Source organism: Taudactylus pleione, unplaced genomic scaffold (genome assembly GCF_031769625.1).
Source record: "Taudactylus pleione unplaced genomic scaffold, aTauple2 ptg000043l, whole genome shotgun sequence".
Lineage (NCBI taxonomy): Eukaryota > Metazoa > Chordata > Amphibia > Anura > Myobatrachidae > Taudactylus > Taudactylus pleione.
Genome location: NW_028284445.1, coordinates 1277403 through 1300872, shown reverse-complemented (window position 1 = coordinate 1300872; position 23470 = coordinate 1277403). Strand labels below are relative to the sequence as shown.

Genomic DNA, 23470 nt, shown 5'->3' with positions numbered 1-23470 from the left:
GGGACTGTGTATATCATCTATTCAGTATTAATGACTGCAATAGAACATATTCATTTTACCAACTCTGACATCCTTCTCCCCTCTATCTGGAGAGGAAGTCATGAACCTCATCCGGTCCTCCCCCCCCTTTCACTTCCCCCCTTGACCCTATCCCTTCCTGTCTCCTCCGCTACCTCTCTACTTGTGCCTGTTCCCATTTTTACCACCTCCTTAATCTCTTCCTCTCATCAGGCACTGTCCCTTCTGCTATCAAACATGCCTTTGTCTCCCCCATTCTTAAAAAACTTACCCTTGATCCCAATACTCTCTCCAATTACCGACCCATCTCTCTCCTCCCTTTTGCCTCCAAACTCCTTGAGCGTATTGTTTACAACTATCTTACCGCCTTTCTTTCCTCCCACTCTCTCCTTGACCCTTTTCAGTCTGGCTTCCGTTCTCTCCACTAAAACTGCCCTCGCAAAAGTCAGCAATGAAATCCTTGCTGCCATATCCGAGGGCCGCTACTCTCTGCTCATTCTCCTTTCTCACCCAGGATGCTACTAAATTCCTCATACACTCACTGTGGTCATCTCCAGATTAAACTACTGTATCCTCCTCCTATCTGGCCTCCCCAACTCCCATCTCTCTCTTCTCCAGTCTGTCCTCAATGCTACTGCTGCTTGGCTCATCTTCCTCTCCAAATGTACTACATCTGCCTCCACTGTCTCTCTTTCCCCTTCAGATCCCAATTCAAGAATCTTGCAGTCGCTTACAAAGCCTCACCCATTCCTCTCCCATTTAAATATCTGACCTCATTTCCCTTCACTCTCCTGTCCGCCCTCTTTGTTCAACTAATGCACGCCGACTCTGATGCCAAATCAAGATTCAAGATTTTGCCCGTGCTACTCCTTACATTTGTAACGCTCTCCCTCTTCCCATTAAACTCTCCACCTCTCTACAATCCTTCAAACTGGCTCTCAAGACCCACTACTTCATCAAAGCCTTCCAGCTCTTATCCTAACTTGCTGCTACATGCTCCTTCATCCCGGTCTATTCCATCTATCACGTCTCTGGCCTTTCCCTTTTAGAATGTAAGGTCTTACGAGCAGGGCCCTCTACCCTCTTCTGCTTCTCTTTACTTTCATCTACTCATTACTCCCAACTAGGGCACCTAACACTTGGTTGCTTATGCTCTGTTGCTTATTTGGGTGTTATGGTCGCTAATGTAGCAATATATATTATCAATGTCCTTGTCCTGCATTGTATTGTATTGTTCTGTAAGTCACTGGTCACTTATTGGTGTATGTACTTTGTAAGGTGATGTGGAACACTTGTGGCGCCATATAAATAAATGATGATAATATCTTGTCTATTTAATTGAAAACAAACATCTGTAAATTAAATGACATTCTATTGCAATGAAAATGTATAAATCTAAAAATATGTATAAAACAATATGCTGAAACCAGCCCGTTTTTAATAACTCGTGTGCAAAATATAGTGCCTTGAAAGTTGATTTGGTTTCTTGCAGGGGTTGAAGATCATATCCAGGAGGTGGTAGGACATGTCACAGAGGGTGTCTGCAGACCATTAAAGGTTAATGATTGTTTAATTACTTCATCAGGTGTTTAACATAATTTTTTAATAGAGAATACATTTTAACAACCATTGGGTTTACAATTTTGTTAACTGCGTTTAGATATAAATGTACTTAACACTCCTATTAATTGAAATGGCCAAGCATGTTAAAGTACGGATATTTGTAGAATAAACTACTTTGAACCTTAAAGGAGAACCTTATTCTAACCTTCAATTGCTGATGTAAGTGTCCTTCCATATTCTGATGATGCCACTTAGGTAGCCTTAAGGGCCCTATCCATTACCCGACTTGGGTGAACAATCTGACCAAAACCAGGAGGTTATGGTCAGATTGTTCACAAAGTCGGGTAATGGATAGCCGGCAAGGACCAGCGATGGGCGTGCACGCTGGGTCCTTGCTGTCCCTGACTATCTACTGAACATGCCTGTTCAGAGATAGGAGGTCGGGCTCATTCACTGAATGGCGTTCAGTGTGGGCACTGCGCCTCTGCGACCTGAAGGTCTGAACGCTAGACCTTCAGTCTTTCAGGTCGCCTAGTGGATAGGCCCCTTTACACTGTTGACCTACATTTGCTGCATGTTTGCTCCCAAAGACTGCTACTTCCACACAATGGGCTTTATTTACAAAGCAGCAGCACTTGTGAGCCGCTGCTTCCCGTCGAGTTGCAGGTGAGAATTTATAACATTACATGCAATCAGTGTAAAACCTAGCGTGCTTTACACTGACCGCAGGGGCCATTTTAGATATTCACCTGCATCCCCCCAGGAAGCAGAGACTCACAAAAGCCGCTGCTTAGTAAATAAAGCCCAACATCTGATTAGGAAAATCGTTCTAGACAATGAATGTGCCTGACTGCTTGTTCGAGCATAGTCTGTCCACTCTGAGGGTGGCTTTCCACTGGAGTGACACCACCTGTCAAGTGCAATTGGTGATTTCGGGAAGAGTAGATAAATGGGGTGTACATTACCACTACAGACTACAGGCAAAAGTGGATGAGGTGTTTTGCAATTGAAAGCTTATATTGGGTTAGAGTGGTTAATTGGCCTAGCTATGCTTCAAGGGATACAGGTTCCCCCTCCCCCTTAATTAGGTGTCTGAGACTTGATTCGAGTGGCCAGATTTGCCCACATACGGGCTGTTTAAACCCATCTCTTCCAAGTACAAAAATGGCATGGTCTTTTGTCCAGTACACCTGCCATTATTCTGATACCCAATTATATAACAGTCTGTTATTCTGCTATAGGCTACAATGTCTGCCACTAGTTAGGCTTCAGCGTAGACCGTTTCACTTTATCAATTATGGTCAGCGTGATTTTTTCTTATTTTGTAGTGAAATTCATATTACTGGGTGTTTTTATATTTCTGAGTCTATTAGCGATGGTTTGCATCATAGCAGTCTACTATCACTAGTGTCATGTTTGTTCATTCATTTCCTCCATGTGATGATAATAAAATGTGGCTCCTCTGCAGAACATATGGTTAACTGTTTTGCAAAATACAAAGACTTTGCAAATTATATTGTAGTGACGGAGGAATAAAGCAACAATTGGGTGATTTGAATGAAGGAAAATATACGGTTCTGTGTTAAACCATCAGTGCATGTAGATTAGCCTAGTGTGTAATACAGCTTCATGTGCTGTAGTTGTAGCTTACACAGGAGTTTATATGATCTACAGTACTGTGCACATTTGCAGCAATATTAGCTCAGCTTCCTGGGTAAGACAAGAATTTGTGGTTTTGTGTGAAATGTTTTGTATCAATTCCTCAAAAACAGCAGAAGGTCACATTCTAATGTTATCTTTTTTATTTTAATTGTCATATTTATGGATTGTGAAGCCTGAAGGAAAGACTGATAAGACAATCAGTTGCTCAAGGTTGTTTTTCCACGTAACCATTCTGTACAGAAACATAAATACATACAGTTGTAGTGGGAATCTTCATTTTAGAGAATGTGGCTTCCAATATCTGATAACATTGGCTGTCTTTCCTCTCAGTTGCTTTATACCATTCCACAGTGTAGCTTTTGAAGTTTACCGTAACCTGAATTTCTAAGAATAAACAAAGTACAGTGTTTACACTACAGGGCAGGTTCAGTTACCCTTGGGCAATGTCACACAGTCTCTTCTCCCTGGTCAAGTGCCTGGAGTTATTCACTTAGAGAGACGCAATTAACCCGCGATCAGACCCTGAGGCATCATTAAACACTTACTGTATACTGGGTACACACCTATTAGATATATCTGTAGATGATGGTCGTTCATACACACTCATCTTCCAGGCAGCCGCGGGTCCTGCTGGCCTGGGGGCCGCCCATACACACTTGCCGATGGACAGATATGTCTGCAGATATATCTGTCCATCGGCTATGCAGCACAGCCAATGCTATATGTCTGTGAAAAAACGTGAAATTGATCAGAGACATGTACAGTACTTGACATAAATATGCATTCCTAATGTGCTTCAATAACACATATTCTGGTTCTTTTTTCTTCGTTTTTTTTTTATTTTTATTTTAAGGTCCGTATTGAGCAAGTTATTATTGCTGAGCCTGGTGCAGTGTTGCTGTATAAAATCTCTAACCTACTGAAATTTTACCACAACACAATAAGGTGAGTAGAGTTTGAGACTTTGTTCATTTGTGCCGTCATCCGGAATTATTACAGATGGTTCCCCAGACACCTAGCCTCACGAGACACCTGGCATGAGTGAGCTGCGCCGAGTGGTGTGGTGGCTTTTTCGTGTCTTTTCTGCTGGAATGTGCGTCTTAGTCACGACCCGCATTACGACAAAACCGCTTCAAGAGACTGCACTCGTTCATTTGATATGCGACACTATCTGTGTGTGACTGAGTCCCAGGATCTCTATAACTGCACTTTGCGTGAAAAAAGCAGCAGTTGCCGCATGGTAGCACTTTCTGTACAGATTCAGAGACTCGGTCGCACACATACAAGTGTCGCATGTCAAATTCATCAGTGCAGTCTCGTCTAGCGGTTTTGTGGCATCGAGTTGCAACTAAGGTGCGCATTCGAGCGGAAAGATGCTAGGCGCAAGCCGAGTGTCACCAGACCTGGCGAGCTGAGAAGGGCTGCTTTTGGTGCTACTGCGGGAATAGTGTTATGAGGACTCATCTGTGGATGAAGAAATTATATAGTAAATATCTTTGAACAGAAACAGGATTATGGGATATGATGGCAGCTTTCAAATATTTCAAGGCTTTAGCAAGGTACAGGAGGCAAGCGTTCCCCAGAGGATGGTAGTGTCAGAACAAGACAAGACATTTACACTTGGAGGGCAGCAGGTTTCAGGCAAATCTGAGGAAAAATAAGTTAGTGAATTGGTGGAATACAGGGAATTTAAACATGCTTGGGTAGATATAAGATTTCTTACATTTGAAAAGGTCCTCAGTAAAGAAAATGGGCTGACGAGATGGGCCAAATAGTTCTGATATGCCCCAAATTCGGTGTTTTAGAAGAGCTGCAATGTTTGATTACTGTAATAAGTCATTCGGGCAAAATTTAGTAAGAGGTGGTTTGACGGCGGGTGCTATTCTGTTCTAAACCCCGAGGGTTTGGTGGCGGTTTTGCAGCAGTTTCTAAATGACAGCCCTGTTCTATTCTATTACAAAATGTGTTTTGATGGCAGTTTTCCAGCGGTTTTGACCTTAGTAAATCTGCAGATAGCAAAACTGCCGCCAAACCACAGTCAAAACACATTTTAGAATAGAGTAGAATAGGGCTGTCATTTAGAAACTGCTGCAAAACTGCCACCAAACCGCCGGGGTTTAGAACAGAATAGAAGCCGCCACCAAACCGCCGGGGTTTAGAATAGAATAGAAACTGCCACCAAACCGCCGAGGTTTAGAATAGAATAGAAACTGCCACCAAACCGCCGGGGTTTAGAATAGAATAGAAACTGCCACCAAACCGCCGGGGTTTAGAATAGAATAGAAACTGCCACCAAACCGCCGGGGTTTAGAATAGAATAGAAACTGCCAACAAACCGCCGGGGTTTAGAATAGAATAGAAACTGCCACCAAACCGCCGGGGTTTAGAATAGAATAGGACCCGCCGTCAAACCGCCGCTTAGTAAATTTTGCCCCTCAGCTCCAAAACATAGATACAAATTTTAATACATAATAATGCTCTAATGTGTTATTACAGGAATAAGGTTATGTAGCTTTTAACATAATGACACCCCCTTATCTCCATCTCAGGGCTCCCCTTCTCACCCGTTACATGGAATGCTGCGCGCAGTGGATCAGTTACAGCATTCTCCATTGTGTTTCTCATACTGGGAAATGCTGGTTTGCACTTAGTGACAGTGCCTCTATCTTGCTATAATTTACTAATTTACTGCAATTTATTGCTGAAATGTTTTCTGTTAAATTCTCAAAAAACTAAAATAATAAGTATATTCTCAAATGTGTCTCTTTTTCAGTGGAATAGTTGGCACAAGCGCATCTACACTGTTGACTACAATTGAAGAGATGCACTTATTGAGCAAAAATATATTCTTCAACAGCCTGAGTTTGCATGCAAGTAAATTGCTGGACAAGGTATGTACACACGAGACACTGGTCTACAAAGTGCTTCAGTGAATCGTTTTGTTGAACTGTCTTCTGAAAACTCTGGCAAAGCAAAAAAGAAAAAATAGAGGTTGTTGTCGCCTATAGCAACCATTCAGCTATTGGCTTTTATTTTCTAGATTGTACTAGGAACAGGACAGTTGGTATTTATTTAGTTCTATCGGCAAAAACATCTTATTCCTTTTCGGTTGTGTTTCCATTGAAGGTACTGTCCTATATATGTCTATTTGCAAAAATAGTCACAAACATTGGACTTAGAGCCTGATTCACTGCGGAATCCCAATATAGCGTACGCACACAGTTCAACTGCGATAGTATGCTAATCCATAGCGATGCCGCTGCAGCACTACATAAGGACGCCCACTTCACCTACACGCAGATCCATAAAGGTTAGCAAGACTGCAAAAACATTGGTACAATCGAGTACCATCGCAGCCTCACGCACAGTTAAGGCAGGTCAGACCTTACTCAGGATTTGCTTACTTCAGCGCAGGCTATGAGGCTTCGGGCTGCGTATGGTATTGCAGTGGCTAATATATGCACGCCGTTGAAAGGCTTTGGAGCGCCTGCGTTCAGCCGACCTCCCCCCATTGTCACCACCCACAAATGGCACTTCCTGTCCATCATTCTGCGATTAGTCGCGTAGTCTGCAGTCCCGTTTGCAGTGGGTGGTTCGCACACTACGATGTATGCACAGAATGCAACAATCGTCCGTTTGCATGCGTATAAGCAACGGCGTTCCTTGCTGAATCAGGCTCATAGACTTGTCTGCAAAGGGGAAGCTTCCCAAGTGCCGTGTACAGCAACAAGATTACTTGTCCCCTAACCATAGAGGAGGCAGCCATACTATAGGCCGAAAAAGCCCAGATAACCTTTCCACCTCCCCTCAAAAGTATCATTATTTGTAAGCGATGGTGGTGTTATAAGCAGATGGTATACATACACAGCACTGCATTGCTTTTTTTTTTATTTGCCTTTATTTTTTTTGTGGGTTAAAAAGCTGACAACACACCATTAGCTCTTAAGCAATGGACATTTTCTGTTTATATAAGCTGCTATGCAAAGATGAAAAATAATGCATCTATTAGTCTTCCATCTTGTATTTTATGTGTAGAAAAGTCAGTGCGTTTACTGAGGTACATTGTGTGCATCTGGTGTCACTACACACGACACGGTCTCCGCTTCTACCTAGATTATCATTGGTATTGATTGTGCTGTGAGCAAGCTGTTCTTAGTCTTGTGCCGTGTTCAGGGGTATTTTTACTTTCATTTAAAACTAAAGTATGATGATGTTTTCACCCGCCAATTGCACGGTGCACACGTCAGGTAAAGCTTTTAGCTTACTGCTTTGCGTGTCCACTTGACTTTGTAAAAGTCTGTAGTGAATGATCATAAATTAAGCACTTGTCTTTCATTAACTGCAAATGGTCATCCAAATGAAGGAGTGTATAGAGCACACACTGCAGTCCCTGTGACGCTGTTTGTTTTCCCTGTGAAAATAGAACATTTGTTAAATCTTTTTTGTTTTGTTTTTGTGATACTACGTTAAGCTTTTTTATTCTAATCTAATTACAGCAATAGCTACACATAGGTCAAAAATAGGGATAATTAAAACGTAACTACATTATTGTTTATTCTTTCATAGTTTAAGTTGTAGATGAATTAGTCGTAATTAATTGTAAAGTATATAAACACTAGAGACCTGCCCCGGCTTTGCACGGGAGCAGTTTTGAGTTTACGACGATAGTCTTTTTCAGCTGAGGTCTTCTTATAAGATTGTAGATGAATTAATCGTTTTTCCTCCTGACGTCAACGCGAAAAGTTTTAGTTTGCCCATGACACGCAAAAAGGCCACGTAAAGTTGTCTACTTAGGTCTACTCCAGCCACGTTAAGTGTCTGTCCCTGGGCTTTATTAACCGTCATGCCAAAGCAGACTCTCACCGGGAATTGGACTCGTTTGAAATTGAAGAATCGTTTTTCACATAAATGAAATGAACAGTTACAAAAGGGAAAAACTGAAATTTTGTATCCGTAAACCGTGTTTACATCAAATTTTCTGGAGAAACCGGATAATACGTAAAAATCTCTGCCTGGTCCATTGTTGTGATATATATCTAATGGTTTAGGCAGCATAAACCAAGTAAGCGCTTGGATGTCCAATTTTTCATTGACTTGCTTCGCTATAATAGTCACTGTTTGGCTCCCTTTTGTCCTACTTTAATGTTTCATACACCTAAAACTTCCTCGACAAATGCTCTATAGAATAGTGAAAGTTGTATCAACATCCATCCAGTGGTTCTCGAGATTAGCCCGACCAAACCCAGACCCCCTACCAGGGACTTTAGTTTATACTATGTATAGATAAAGGTAGAGAGGAAAAGGAGAAACTAAAAAAGGGATTGAGGAAGACAATTGTAGGACTGAGATGGGCATGGAGATAAAAGGAGGGCTGGGGAGGGCTCGTGGTAGGAAATAACTAGGAAACTGATTATATACTGTACAATTACCAAATTAAAGTGATCAGAGTGAATCACTGTTGTTGAAACTGGCACAAGATCCGCTGTGAACATTTTTTTTCATGAGGCCCAATAAGGATAGTGGAGAGATTTCTCTTTACCCTCATCCAGCTGATTCAATTTGTAACCTGTACAATGTGACCTATGAATTTACCAAGATATGGACTTAATCAAAATTAAATTGCTGTTCGCTCCTAAATTATTTTAATTTAATAATGGCCTACCATAGTTTTGCTTAGATCCTGATATTAGGGACCATGTGATTGTAGGTCATATCTTATACTCTAATCCTAAATTTCTTCAGACAAGGGGATTTCAAAGAGATATGGAGCACATTTTCTAATTCTAAACCACTTTGAAAGTTCATACTCCTTGAGACAGGATGAGCGATTGTAGTTACCATCAAAATAGGACTATGGGGGGAGATAAACTACCAACCAATCAGCTTCTAAGGCCTGGTGCACACTTGCACAATATCGTCCCGATTTAGGCAAATCAGAGCGTCAAATTGGGCCTATCGTGCAGTGTGTATACTTGCGTGCTCCCGCAGGTCGCATGCGACATCGTGTAATTGGCTGTGCTGCATGGCCAATTACACAATATCGCATGCAGGGCTGTGTAGTTTAATGAAGGACTGAACGAGCTATCGTTCCGTTCTAGTGTGTACCGGCAATCTTGCATGGTCTGGGACAAAGGGTAGTCTCACCGAATGCCGTTTTCATGGGTCTGACCGCATTTCTCATATGTATCAAGCCCCAGAATGTATCGCTTTGATGTGTGGGCAATGCCATCTTAAGATGCCTATAGGCTTCTATTTGCGACACCAACCCCTTCCCTGGAGTGAGCCGATCTGATTCCTTCCACCACCCCCCGTGGCGCGCGTTCTGTGCATGCGCAGAGTGATGCTAGAGGGACTTCTGGGTCATAGACTTGGAAGTCCCTCATTCACAGAGGACTGCTCTTACCGAGAGAGAGCGGCCCTTTGCCCTTTCCTTCATGCATACCGTCGTAATCAATGCCAGCATGCATGCGAAGAGTGGCGGGATGCATGGCATCCCAAATGAGATGCCATCCCGATCCAAATCCACCAGGTGCCACAAAGTACAGCTTTGTGTTTAATTTCCATACATATGACTTTAATAAGTAAATAAACTGATGTTTAACTTGTAAGTACATAAATATCTCTCTGCAGATGTGTTCTGTGAGACAGTCCGGCTCCTGCCATCTGATTGGCTGGCAACCTGTTACTTACACAAAGGGGCAGATATATTAATCCTTCGAGAGAGATAAAGTGGGGATGTTGCCCATAGTAACCTATCAGCTTTTAACTGTAATTTTTTAAACGGTTCTAGAGCAATGACAGATAGAAGCTATGAGCAACGTCTCCACTTTAAAGCTGGCCACACACATAGCAATGTGCACAAGATCAGCCGATGTGTACGATTTGTGTATGATTTCCCTTGAAACTCTCCCCGGCAGCTCTCCACACGATCTGCACACAATTTGGTGTCCAATCTTCATACGATCTCTCCTGCATCCAGACTTTTTACAGTGCATCGCCTCCTAGATTGTCAGATCTGCCCTACTGCACGGCAGATCTGACGATGCGATGTGCGACCAGCGGGGACGCGTATCGCATCGTGATCGTGAGTGGTGATCATGAGTGGGGGACTCACGATTTACTCTCAATTTGGCCATATTTTACACGATTTGTCGTTCCAATGTGTCGGAATCGACCAAATCAAGTAAAATATCGCTGTGTGTGTGGCCAGCATTACTCTGAAAGGTTTGATACATCTCCTCTACAGTCATGGATCTGTTCTGTTAGAGACTGGATCAGAGAGTGAATTGGACCTGGCAAAGAAGAAGCCGTTGCTGATAGAGGGAACAATGGGGACATAATCTGTAGCATAGTCAAGTCAGTGGGGACGGGTCAATTCGGGGAGGGGGTGACATGGAGCGTTCTCGGTACATGGGGGTATAATATGTGACATGACCAGGGACAATATCAGTACAGTGAGGGACCTGACATGGGGCAGTATCAGTACAGGAGATGACGTGACATGGGGCAGTATCAGTACAGGAGAGGACGTGACATGGGGCAGTATCAGTACAGTAGAGGACGTGACATGGGGCAGTATCAGTACAGGAGAGGACGTGACATGGGGCAGTATCAGTACAGGAGAGGACGTGACATGGGGCAGTATCAGTACAGGAGAGGACGTGACATGGGGCAGTATCAGTACAGGAGAGGACGTGACTTGGGGCAGTATCAGTACAGGAAAGGACGTGACATGGGGCAGTATCAGTACAGGAGAGGACGTGACTTGGGGCAGTATCAGTACAGGAAAGGACGTGACATGGGGCAGTATCAGTACAGGAGAGGACGTGACATGGGGCAGTATCAGTACAGGAGAGGACGTGACATGGGGCAGTATCAGTACAGGAGAGGACGTGACATGGGGCAGTATCAGTACAGGAGAGGACGTGACATGGGGCAGTATCAGTACAGGAGAGGACGTGACTTGGGGCAGTATCAGTACAGGAAAGGACGTGACATGGGGCAGTATCAGTACAGGAGAGGACGTGACATGGGGCAGTATCAGTACAGGAGAGGACGTGACATGGGGCAGTATCAGTACAGGAGAGGACGTAACATGGGGCAGTATCAGTACAGGAGAGGACGTGACATGGGGCAGTATCAGTACAGGAGAGGACGTGACTTGGGGCAGTATCAGTACAGGAAAGGACGTGACATGGGGCAGTATCAGTACAGGAGAGGACGTGACATGGGGCAGTATCAGTACAGTAGAGGACGTGACATGGGGCAGTATCAGTACAGGAGAGGACGTGACATGGGGCAGTATCAGTACAGGAGAGGACGTGACATGGGGCAGTATCAGTACAGTGAGGGACCTGACATGGGGCAGTATCAGTACAGGAGAGGACATGACATGGGGCAGTATCAGTACAGTGAGGGACATGACATGGGGCAGTATCAGTACAGTGAGGGACATGACATGGGGCAGTATCAGTACAGTGAGGGACCTGACATGGGGCAGTATCAGTACAGTGAGGGACCTGACATGGGGCAGTATCAGTACAGTGAGGGACCTGACATGGGGCAGTATCAGTACAGGAGAGGACGTGACATGGGGCAGTATCGGTACAGGAGAGGACGTGACATGGGGCAGTATCGGTACAGGAGAGGACGTGACATGGGGCAGTATCGGTACAGGAGAGGACGTGACATGGGGCAGTATCAGTACAGGAGAGGACGTGACATGGGGCAGTATCAGTACAGGAAAGGACGTGACATGGGCACAATATAAATGTGAGGTAATATGATAAGGGGCATTTTCTAGTTGGACAAATAAAGGAAATGTTCTGAAGGTTGTGAGTATTTAGGCCGTGAAATAACCATTTTATGTTACTATAATGACCGCTTATATCTGTTGTCATTCCCGCTCATTGCAGAGGATGTGTTAGTGTGACAGCTGAATATTTTAACTGAGATTTTGTGCATGGTTACTAACGACAATAACGTATGTGTATCGGTGTGCAGAGATCCCCTTTGTGGAGCCTTGTTGTTTATACAGACGCGGGTAAATTGCACTTTATCAGTATCACCACTGTGCTGAGTTATTTAGTTGATTATTGAATACAGTAGTTGGAAGGTAGAACAATGGAACAGATGTGTGTAATTTGGCCTGACAGTTGCGTCCCCATTACACCGACGCATCATCCCGCCCTTCTGTACAAGGTAGTAAATTATCCTCATTCATTTCCACAGTTCTCATGTGACATTTTAAAAATGATGAGCTGCTATCGTAGGATCATCTAAATGAAATCTTGGAACATAAATCTTTGGTTATATATCTGCATTATTCAAAGCTGTTTCACGGTTTACAGAGACCAGATTGTTGCTGGACACATTGGAGCTTGCCATTGTGAAGGGAAAATCCTGCATTTAGAAGCCACAGCGGTATTTCTGTGAGAAGGCATATACCAACCCAGATTCCTTAGTGGTACATCTGTCTAGATACATTTTAATAAGCATATTCAGCATAGTACAATAGATGAGTATTTTTATATATTGGCAGTTTAAAAGAATTTTAACCCGTTAAGGACAACCTAAACAAAAAATATATAAAATTACTACTAATAATGGAACGAAAATGTTCCTGCTATATTCATTTTGTATGATCTATTCATACTCATAGGTTTACACATGATTGTAAAGCATATAAGAAACTGAAGTAATGTTCGTTTTATAAATATATTTCTGGCTTGGAGCTTATATATAAAATTCTCGTTTTTGTATGGACTCAGGAGATAGGTCTACTTCGAAATATTCAATTAATTAGGTCATATTTCTTTTTTCACTATTGTCCAAGAATTTTGTTTGTTCATTATTCAAAAACTGTCTCATAAATTCTGATCCTGGAAATAGGTGCAGTCTATTTAGGAATGGTGACTGAGGTCTCAATTCACTTCCTCCGATAATGGTTCAAATTCGTCTGGAGTTCTTCATACCAAGGTTACCTATATACCCCAATATATTCAACTACAGCACTCAGACTTCCTAGGAGGTCTCCCAACCAAGTACTAACCAAGCCCCACCACTCTTAGCTTCCAAGATCGGACGAGATTGGGCGTTAAGAACAACCTATGTCACCTGAGGTCAAACCAAAAAAAGGGGGACGACTCCAGTCGACACCCGGCACTAAAAAGAACCAATATGTACGTAGAATATCTAAAAAGTGCTGTTTGTGTATCTCAGTTCACAGTGCTGCAAAGTCTAAATGTCAGTTGCTTTTCTGACATAAAGAACACAACCATAGAAAAAGAAGGAAAAAGTAGACTGCGCTGCCGTGACTGGATACTAACATGTGCTTGATTAATCAAATGAATAACACTTTAGCCTCTCTGAATCAAAAAATAATCAACAACATATGGGAAGATGAATATGGGCCACCCCAGAGGTATTCCTCCTCGAAGCGACCCATATAGAGATTGGCGAAACTAGTGCTTGTAAATAATAAGTGGAGTCAAACAAAAAGTTGTGTGTCAAAATAAATAAAATGGCGTCAAGAACAAGGTCACGTCGCCCCTTACTCAGAGAGTTATCCTGATTCAACAATAGTTATAAAATCTGCTGACAAGGGGGGTGGCCCATATGGAGAGAACCTGGTCCTCTATGGCCGTTATATAGATGATTTATTTATTATTTGGAATGGGGGTATTGATTTAGCACTTGAGTTTGTGGATTATTTGAACACTAACACTTTTAATTTTAAATTTACACATTCTTTTGATTTAAAACAAACCAACTTCCTAGATGTCTCTTTCACCATAGGAGAAGATAACATTGTGATAGCATCTAATCATATTAAAAATTTAGGAGTGGGTAATTATCTCCACTATACTAGTGGTCATTATAGACCGTGGATATCTAATATACCAAAAAATCTACTTTTGAGATTGAGACGGAATTGTGAAAGGGAAGATGAATTTTACAGGCAGATGGAATTTATGCTGAATGATTTTGAAAGAAGAGGGTATCCAAAAGTACTTCTGGAAGAAGCTAAAGTTTATGCTGTGTCCCTCTCTAGATCACAACTATTGGGAGTACAGGGCCCTAAACAATATATGAGAGATAACTTCCTGATAGATGAGAGAAGAATAATTAAACCTAAAATCTCCCAATCCAAGGAAAAGGAATTTATTCCTTTTATCTCTAAATATAATAGGAAATCTGGTCAAATAAAAAAGATAATTAAAGCAAACTATAATATTCTAAAATAAGACCCAATATTGGGACAATGTATTCAAGAAAATCCGAATATTATATTCAAAAAGAATCAGAACATAAAAACATTCTGGCTCCTAATGAATTAAGATCAATAGTCACTGTAAAAGAGAACTCCTGGCTTCCATCTAGACCTTTGGGGTGTTACAAATGCAATAGGGGAGTATGTCTTACATGTAGATATATATCAAATAGATGCATCCAGTTAGTATCTAGTTCCACTGCACAGGTTTACCCTATTGCACAGTTTCTTAACTGTGAGTCGATTTATTGCGTCTATGTTCTCGAGTGTCCATGTTCATTACAATATGTGGGAAGAACCACAAGGGCCATTAAGACCAAATTTAGAGAACATAGACATAATATTTTGAACAGATTACAAAGTCATAGTGTATCAAGACATTTTTCCCTGATGCATGGGGGTGATCCATCAGGACTCAAGTTAACAGTGGTAGAACACTTCCAAGGAACCAGAAGAGGAGGAGATAGGTTCAAAAAATTGTGTTTAGGAGAATCCTCTTGGATTCTCAAATTGGATACACTTCACCCTAAGGGTATAAATATAGCGGTAGACTATACATGTATGGACTAGGTATTTACTGGGGTTGTTGTCTTATTCAAGAGTTTTAGATGGTAGAACAATATTTTCTGGATAGTACTACCAGGGGAGACTTGTGTGATGCAGGGAGATAAAAGTAGACGACTGTCGCTGTACTCTCTGCATCTGTACGGGTCTGCCTCTGGTTTTAGTACTAATAACATGATATATTTTGTAGATTCCACTGTGTTTGATTAAGTAGATTTGTGTCTACGGAATAAGAGCACCTCTGTAGGTGTTAATACAAATGAGAAATGGTGAATGTGGTTTGGGGCTGTTATAGATGAATTATTTTATGAATTCATGGTTATTATGGGTTGTAGGTATTGAGTTGGGGTCTGTATGTCAATAATAGAAATAATAAAAATAATAATAATGAAAATAAAAAGAATATATGAAAATAAAATATAATACAAATTATACATTTGTCGATGTTTTTAGAAGATAGATTTAATGAAAGAAGAAATAGGGTTATATGGAATAATGATATAATGGGTAATATATATCTGTGCAGAATAATATTAAAAACATTAAAATAGAAAAAGAAAAATAATGATAGATTCGATATCAAATTATTTATTTATAGGTATATGGTTTGTGGTATGCTCATTATTCCTATTAACATGTATTTACTTATGTATATTTTGGCTAGTGTAACAATTAGTGTTATACATCTATATGAGTATACTATTTAGTTATTATTTTATTGTATATTTAATATTGTTATACCTTTATTTATGTGTTGAGATTAATGAATAGCAAGTAGTCAAATGGTTAATAGCCTCTGTGAATCAACATAAGAGATAATTGAAGTGATTAAGAACTCAGCTGATTGTAGTTGCTCAATTGAAAACCCTATTTAAGGGTAAGATATGGATGGATTACCCCTATCTTGAAACTGCTCCAACAGAGGAGCGAAACGCGTTGAAGGGGTTAAACACTGTGAACAGTGTTCAGCAACTCAGCAGTTTTGTTCCTGCCACCATTATCCACAAGGCGCGGAGAGACGGGAGCTCCCAGTATATCGGAGAGCATCAGGCTGGCAGCATAGGTGCTGGTGTTGTACCGCTCTACACATTGTTTGCCGGTAACAGGGGAGTGACCTGGGTCTGCGGCGCAGGACGGGCACCAGTCCCAACACAGCCGCCACACTACCATCTCCTCCAAGTAATAAAAAACGGCTCCGTTACCATTGAGGGCTACGTCCAGCAAAACGGGGGATTTACCCGGGACTGTGATACAGAGCGGACATCAGTCCCAGTTCAGCAGCCACTTTACCTTATCGCCAGGTGGCATTTCACGGCTTTGTTACTACTGAAGGCTACCCAGCCTTGCAAATATTTTATTTCCAACGATATTTATTCCCAAGCACAGTCCAGTGCACTACAAGTACCAACTGGATATCCATTTACATCAAGCCTTTTGTCGAATACTTCTATTTGTGTATGTGAGTAATGGTGAGCATTTGAACCGTTATTTTTCATTAATTGAACTTACAACAAAGTACTATCCCGTATTGGGTAAAGATCTACAATCGTATACTTTTAAATGGCCATATGAGTTGTTGTAACAACTGTATTATTGTGATATATACTCATATTTATGAGTTACATTTTATCTGTTTTTATTATTGTATGTCTAATAAATGTTGATTATTTTTTGATTCAGAGAGGCTAAAGTGTTATTCATTTGATTAATCAAGCACATGTTAGTATCCAGTCACAGCAGCGCAGTCTACATTTTCCTTCTTTTTCTGAGATTGGGCGTTAAGAAGTGGGTATGGCTGTAGATATCTACATGAGTATAGTTACCTAGGTACTGGTCTTCTTCGTGGTTCATAATTGCCGATGCGCTAGTAGAGGGGATAAAATGTGGGCATCATTGATTGTAGAGACTGTTCCAGTTCTTCTATGATTCTAATGTAGTTAATTCATTTTCTTATAATTCAGGTCCACATATTCTAAATACCTCCAGAAAAATTACTACAGCACCCGGACTTCCCAGGGGGTCTCCCATCCAAGTACTAACCGGGCCCAACCCCTCTTAGCTTCCAAGATCAGACGAGATTCGTAGATATCCATGGTCCATAGACCCCAAAATAACCGCAATATTATAAAAAAGGTGCTATTTCATAGCTATCGTTGAAGCCTTCCGGAGTCATAGTTCTTAGTTCAAAAATCCAGAACATCTAGCATTGGGATAATTTCTTGGCTAGATCTCCTCCTCTCTCTCCCATTGTAACTTGTTCAATAGCTTTGACGCTTAGTTCCTCCGGGTCCGAGTTATGATGCATAGTAAAGTGTTGGGAGACTGCATGTCCTTCCACCTTATTCTTAATGTTTCTAATGTGTTCCTGGATCCTGATTTTTAAAGGTCTCTTAGTTTTCCCAACATATTTTGTCCCACATGAACATTCCAGTAAATATATGACAGAGGTCGAATTACAATTCATATAGTGTTTAATTTTGTATTCTTTCCTGCCCGTGGAATCCGAGAACACCCTTCTTTGTGGATGTACATATTTACCGATGTTACATTTTCCACATTTGTAGCATCCTAGGCACCTGGGCAAAGATCTTTTATCTTGTGTTGTTACAGGCCTAGTCATGCTTGGTGCCAATACTTCTTTAAGACTACGGGCTTTCTTGGAGGAAGAATATCCTTCAACACTGGGTCCATTAGTAGGATATTACAGTGTTTGGTAAGTGTATTCTTGATTACTTTTCATGACCATTATATGTAGTAATAAATGGTTCACTTTGGCTCCAAATTTCTCGTTTTCTTCATACTCCAAAAGTGTTGTTCTTTCTAGATTCTTGGTTCTATTCGCTGCTTTACATAATAGAAGAAAGAACAACACTTTTGGAGTATAAAGAAAAGGAGACATTTGAAGCCAAAGTGACACCATTTATTACTACATATAATGGTCATGAAAAAGTAATCAAGAATACGCTTACCAAACACTGGAATATCCTACTAATGGACACAGTGTTGAAGGATATTCTTCCTCCAAGACCGCCTATTGTATTTAAGAAAGCCCGTAGTCTTAAAGAAATATTGGCACCAAGCATGACTAGGCCTGTAACAACACAAGATAAAAGATCTTTGCCCAGGTGCCTAGGATGCTACAAATGTGGAAAATGTAACATCTGTAAATATGTACATCCACAAAGAAGGGTGTTTTCGGATTCCACGGGCAGGAAAGAATACAAAATTAAACAATATATGAATTGTAATTCGACCTCTGTCATATATTTACTGGAATGTTCATGTGGGACAAAATATGTTGGGAAAACTAAGAGACCTTTAAAAATCAGGATCCAGGAACACATTAGAAACATTAAGAATAAGGTGGAAGGACTTGAAGTCTCCCAACACTTTACTATGCATCATAACTCGGACCCGGAGGAACTAAGCTTCAAAGCTATTGAACAAGTTACAATGGGAGAGAGAGGAGGAGATCTAGCCAAGAAATTATCCCAACACGAGATGTTCTGGATTTTTGAACTAAGAACTATGACTCCGGAAGGCTTCAACGATAGCTATGAAATAGCACCTTTTTTGTAATATTGCTGTTATTTTGGGTTCTATGGACCATGGATATCTACAGCCATGCCTACCTCCTAACGCCCAATCTTGTCTGATCTTGGAAGCTAAGAGGGGTTGGCCCGGTTAGTACTTGGATGGGAGACCCTCTGGGAAGTCCGAGTGCTGTAGTAATTTTTCTGGAGGTATTTAGAATATGTGGACCTGAATTATAAGAAAAATGAATTAACTACATTAGAATCATAGAAGAACTGGAACAGTCTCTACAATCAATATGATGCCCACATTTTATCCCCTCTACTAGCGCATCGGCAATTATGAACCATGAAGAAGACCAGTACCTAGGTAACTACTCGTGTAGATATCTACAGCCATACCCACTTCTTAACGCCCAATCTCGTCCGATCTTGGAAGCTAAGAGTGGTAGGGCTTGGTTGGGAGACCTCCTAGGAAGTCTGAGTGCTGTAGTTGAATATATTGGGGTATATAGGTAACCTTGGTATGAAGAACTCCAGACGAATTGGAACTATTATCGGAGGAAGTGAATTGAGACCTCAGTCACCATTCCTAAACAGACTGCACCTATTTCCAGGATCAGAATTTATGAGACAGTTTTTGAATAATGAACAAACAAAATTCTTGGACAATAGTGAAAAAAGAACTATGACCTAATTAATTGAATATTTCAAAGTAGACCTATTTCCTGAGTCCATACAAAACCGAGAATTTTATATATAAGCTCCAAGCCAGAAATATATTTATAAAACGAACATTATTTCAGTGTGTAAACCTATGAATATGAATATATCATACATAATGAATATAGCAGGAACATTTTCGTTCCATTATTAGTAGTAATTTTATATATTTTTTGTTTAGGTTGTCCTTAACGGGTTAAAATTCTTTTAAACTGCCAATATATAAAAATACTCATCTATTGTACTATGCTGAATATGCTTGTTAAAATGTATCTATATTAACTGAGGCAAAATAGTGATTAGATGACAACATTATGCTAATAGATTATGCATTAAGATATGTTAAATTAAACGTTTTGGACTTATAATTTGTTTTAACCAACTGAAATTATGCATCTCTGAAACGCATTTACAAAACAACTATTGGGGACATAACCCAGTATAGTGAATTCTTAAATTACTGCCATGAACGTGGTTGAAATTAAAGACAGGGGATGATGACGTTACGCCAGTGGGGAAAGGGCGGAAGTGACGTGAAAGGATCCACAGAGAGAAGGGGCGGAAGTGATGTAGATAGCCATCGGGCGCAACACATACACTCAGGAAACCAGAGATCGCATCAACAGGATATGATGCGCGCGGAGAAGGACACGTGAAACGCCAACCGGATACGATGTGTGTAGAGTGAGGGCGGAAGTGACAAATATACCCGATCAATATGGACAGAAACACTTTCAACTAAGAGCGGAAATCCCCTGGCCCCCGATGTTATAAAGATAAAAAGAGGAGAAATTTGATAACTGACTAAAAATAACTATTAGACAAGCGTCTAGCTTGAATATATGCTAAACAGTATGATACATTTGTTCATTTATAAGTTTTAGCTAAATCAGGACATCACTACTCAGATGAAGTGATGTCATTGATTACCACTAATGAACACCTAGTGTGGTATATATAGTCCCTAAATCTTTAATGGAGCCACATTACCCTTGAAGAAGTCTGGGAGACAGACGAAACGCGTTGGTAGCTCCATACCTGCTTTACATGAACCTGCCAGAATAAGATCTATCTATTTAAAAGATAAGCACTTGGCACTTTCTATCACTGATTGATTTTAATACAAAATTTAATATTTATTTTATGTATTGTGCTGATTATGAAATCATTTTTTATAATATCCTGCTATATCTTTGTGTATATATTGTTATGTATATTTTGTATTTTTTATTTCATTAAATAATATTTTCCTTTTAAACTGGTCATAATATATGTTATCTAAGTCAGCTATATAGAGATCTATGAGAGAATTTTTATCTATCCCAGAAGCTGTACTATTTAGCACGGTTTTATACATTTCTGCACTGGCACTTTATTAATATAAACTTTAAGCGTTACTATTATTTCTCCTTCTTTGGGAATTAATTCATCACTTTTTTACAAAATCTTTCTTTTATTCACCTAAAATTGTTTTATTCACTTTTATATTTATTTCTAGAATAATTTATGTATTGTACCTGAGCACGATTGTCGCCTTGCACCGTCAACTTTAAACATATATATATATATATATATATATATATATATATATATATATATAAATATAAAATATATATATATAAAATATTTTTACAATATCAATAGGTTTGTAATTATAATACTATAAAAAAATGATAGTGTTCATTTACATTAAAGCCCTTCTGATTTATCTTTGTCTATTATGTAGATATGTACATTTAAGTTAATTCTATAGCTCCACTCAGCAGAATAATACAGTATAGTGACTACTATCCTACAGAAGTGCATTGAGAGACCATTGAAACCATTTAATGTGACCTATTTGGACCAAAGACTTTTTCCTTGTAAGAAGGCAAACAATAACTATTATGCAGCATGCTGGATGGATGTTAAGCGGGATATAAAATCATAGTATAATACATGCCGACTATCTAGCAACCCCTTTCCGGGGCTGCCAGGTAACTATACACGTGTAGATATTACCGGCATTACAAACCAGGGAGAGGGGTTACGATGACGAGATTTCGCGCGAATCGCGTTGTCACCCGAACAGCCCACTTTTACATGCGGACGATGTGGGAGACTTGCCTCCTCTTGCAGGGTGTCGGGAGTGGCACCCGATTTTCGGGACGCTCCCGACAGTCCCGGGAGAGTACTTTAATGTTATAGATATTTGAAGCATCCGAGAAGTTCTGTGACCTTTATTATTATTATTTAACATAAAATAGAGGAAATATCACTGGGCTAGGGACGTCAATCTGGATTATCCGGTATCAACCAGTTTCGAATGCCTAAATTCCCCGGGATTTTCGGCACCAAATCCCGTGTATTAACTGGATTCTCGCGGTCACTGAGAGAGCCACTCACAGACAGCCACTTACAGTGACTGCTTACTGCCTCAGTGACCACATCTGCGAGCAGCACAGTTTGGGATGCAGGGCCGTGTGTGTGTGTGTGTGTGTGTGTGTGTGTGTGTCACACGCTGACATGCTGCCGCTGTTACTCATTAAAGATGACAGGGCCAGACTTCTGCCTGGAAAGGAGTGAGTGAGTGAAGTGTATGGTAGTATATAAAGCATGCCACTTTCTTCTGCTGTGTCTTCTTAGCTAGCTAGCTAGCTACACAGAGAGACACTCACTGGAGTCTGCAATAGACAGTAGTAGTAGTAGTAGGGAGAGGAGACAGACTGAGAGAGTGTCAGAGTGGAGTGTGGGGGACCTGGTGATAGTTGTATTTCTTCCAGTTGCAGGTTTGCAGAAGCACTTTCAACAGAAGGACTCCTAAGTACAGGAGTCAGGAATAAAGTTGTGTAAAAAAAAAAAATAAATCACACAGACATAGCCAGGGAGACTGAGGCAGCCTTTGCATTGCCCTGCCCTTGTTTTAAGAATTAGAATAACCAGCTTACCACAAAATAGTTGTATTACATTTGTGGTGCACTGTCTGAGTGACCCATTTAAAATACACTATTATTTTGTATATATATATATATATATATATATATATCTATGTGTCTATATATACATATATATGTGTGTGTGTGTGTGTACATATATATATATATATATATATATATATATTATATATATTTATATAAATAAATAATATACACAGAGCCGTAATTAGACTTTTTGGTGCCCTGTGCCAGAGAGAGCATTGATGCACCCCCGCCCCCCTTTTTTTAAATAGGGACATAAGATAGAGCACCTGAAAAAGGGCCAGGGCCTCATGGGGAAGGGCCAGGGAAGAGGAAGCTACAAGTGAGAATGATAATAAACAGGAAAACAGACAGGCCCAAATAGTGCCCCCTGCCCTGCGGTGCCATGGCACTGGTCGCACCACCCTAGTTACTGCCCTGTATGTGTACATATGTATATATATGTGTGTGTATGTATATATATAATATATATTTTTTTTAACTACAGTTTGTAGGTAATAGTAATAATGTTACCGGTGTGTCTAAAATAATTAAAATGCTATCTTTATCTTGCGAACTGTATTTCAAAGTCTGGCAGTAGTACTATTGTGGAATTTTATTTGCAGTCTGGTGGTGCTTAACAGCAGCAAACTGACATAAAAAAATAAGACCAATATTAAATGTTTTCTTGAAAGTCCGGTAATAGTACAATTGTGGTATTTTATTTGTGGACGTGGGGCCTGATGCTGAGCGCTCGCCAGCGGGTCGATGGTGCCCAAGTGCGCATGCGCATGACGGAGGCGGCTCCATCGTGCGCATGCGCGAGACCCGAATAACGACGGCCAAGCTGTCGTTATGGGTCTCGCACCAAAGGGGGCGTGCTGTCGATGGTGAGTGACAGCACGCCCCCTTTGGTGGGCGTGCCGGGGGCGTGGCTGCCCAGATGGAGGCATTCCCATGGGAACGCCTACCGTCTGGGTCCGGCCCCACTGACATCACTAGTGATGTCAGTGGGAGTGCTTTTGGCTCTGATAGAGCCAAAAGCACTCCTGGGATTGCGGCAGCGAGACCCTACCGCAGGGTCTCATTGCAGGCCCGATGGTCTTGACCATCGCGACCATCTTTTTGGCCGCTCGCATAATCTGTGGGTGGGCACCCACAGCTATGCGAGCGGCCAGGAGGCCGCTCCAATAATAGGT

The 23470-nt window shown here is 40.9% G+C and overlaps 1 protein-coding gene across 1 annotated transcript in view; it reads left to right on the top strand.

Annotated features, from left to right (window-relative positions):
* The window catches only part of COG6 (component of oligomeric golgi complex 6), a 137014-nt gene that overhangs the window by 87975 nt on the left and 25569 nt on the right, over positions 1 to 23470 (top strand). Inside the window, exons 11-13 of the mRNA XM_088460136.1 lie at positions 1511 to 1575; positions 4097 to 4188; positions 6017 to 6134. Coding sequence (XP_088316262.1) covers positions 1511 to 1575; positions 4097 to 4188; positions 6017 to 6134 — 275 coding nt within the window. The remainder of the gene's footprint in view (positions 1 to 1510; positions 1576 to 4096; positions 4189 to 6016; positions 6135 to 23470) is intronic.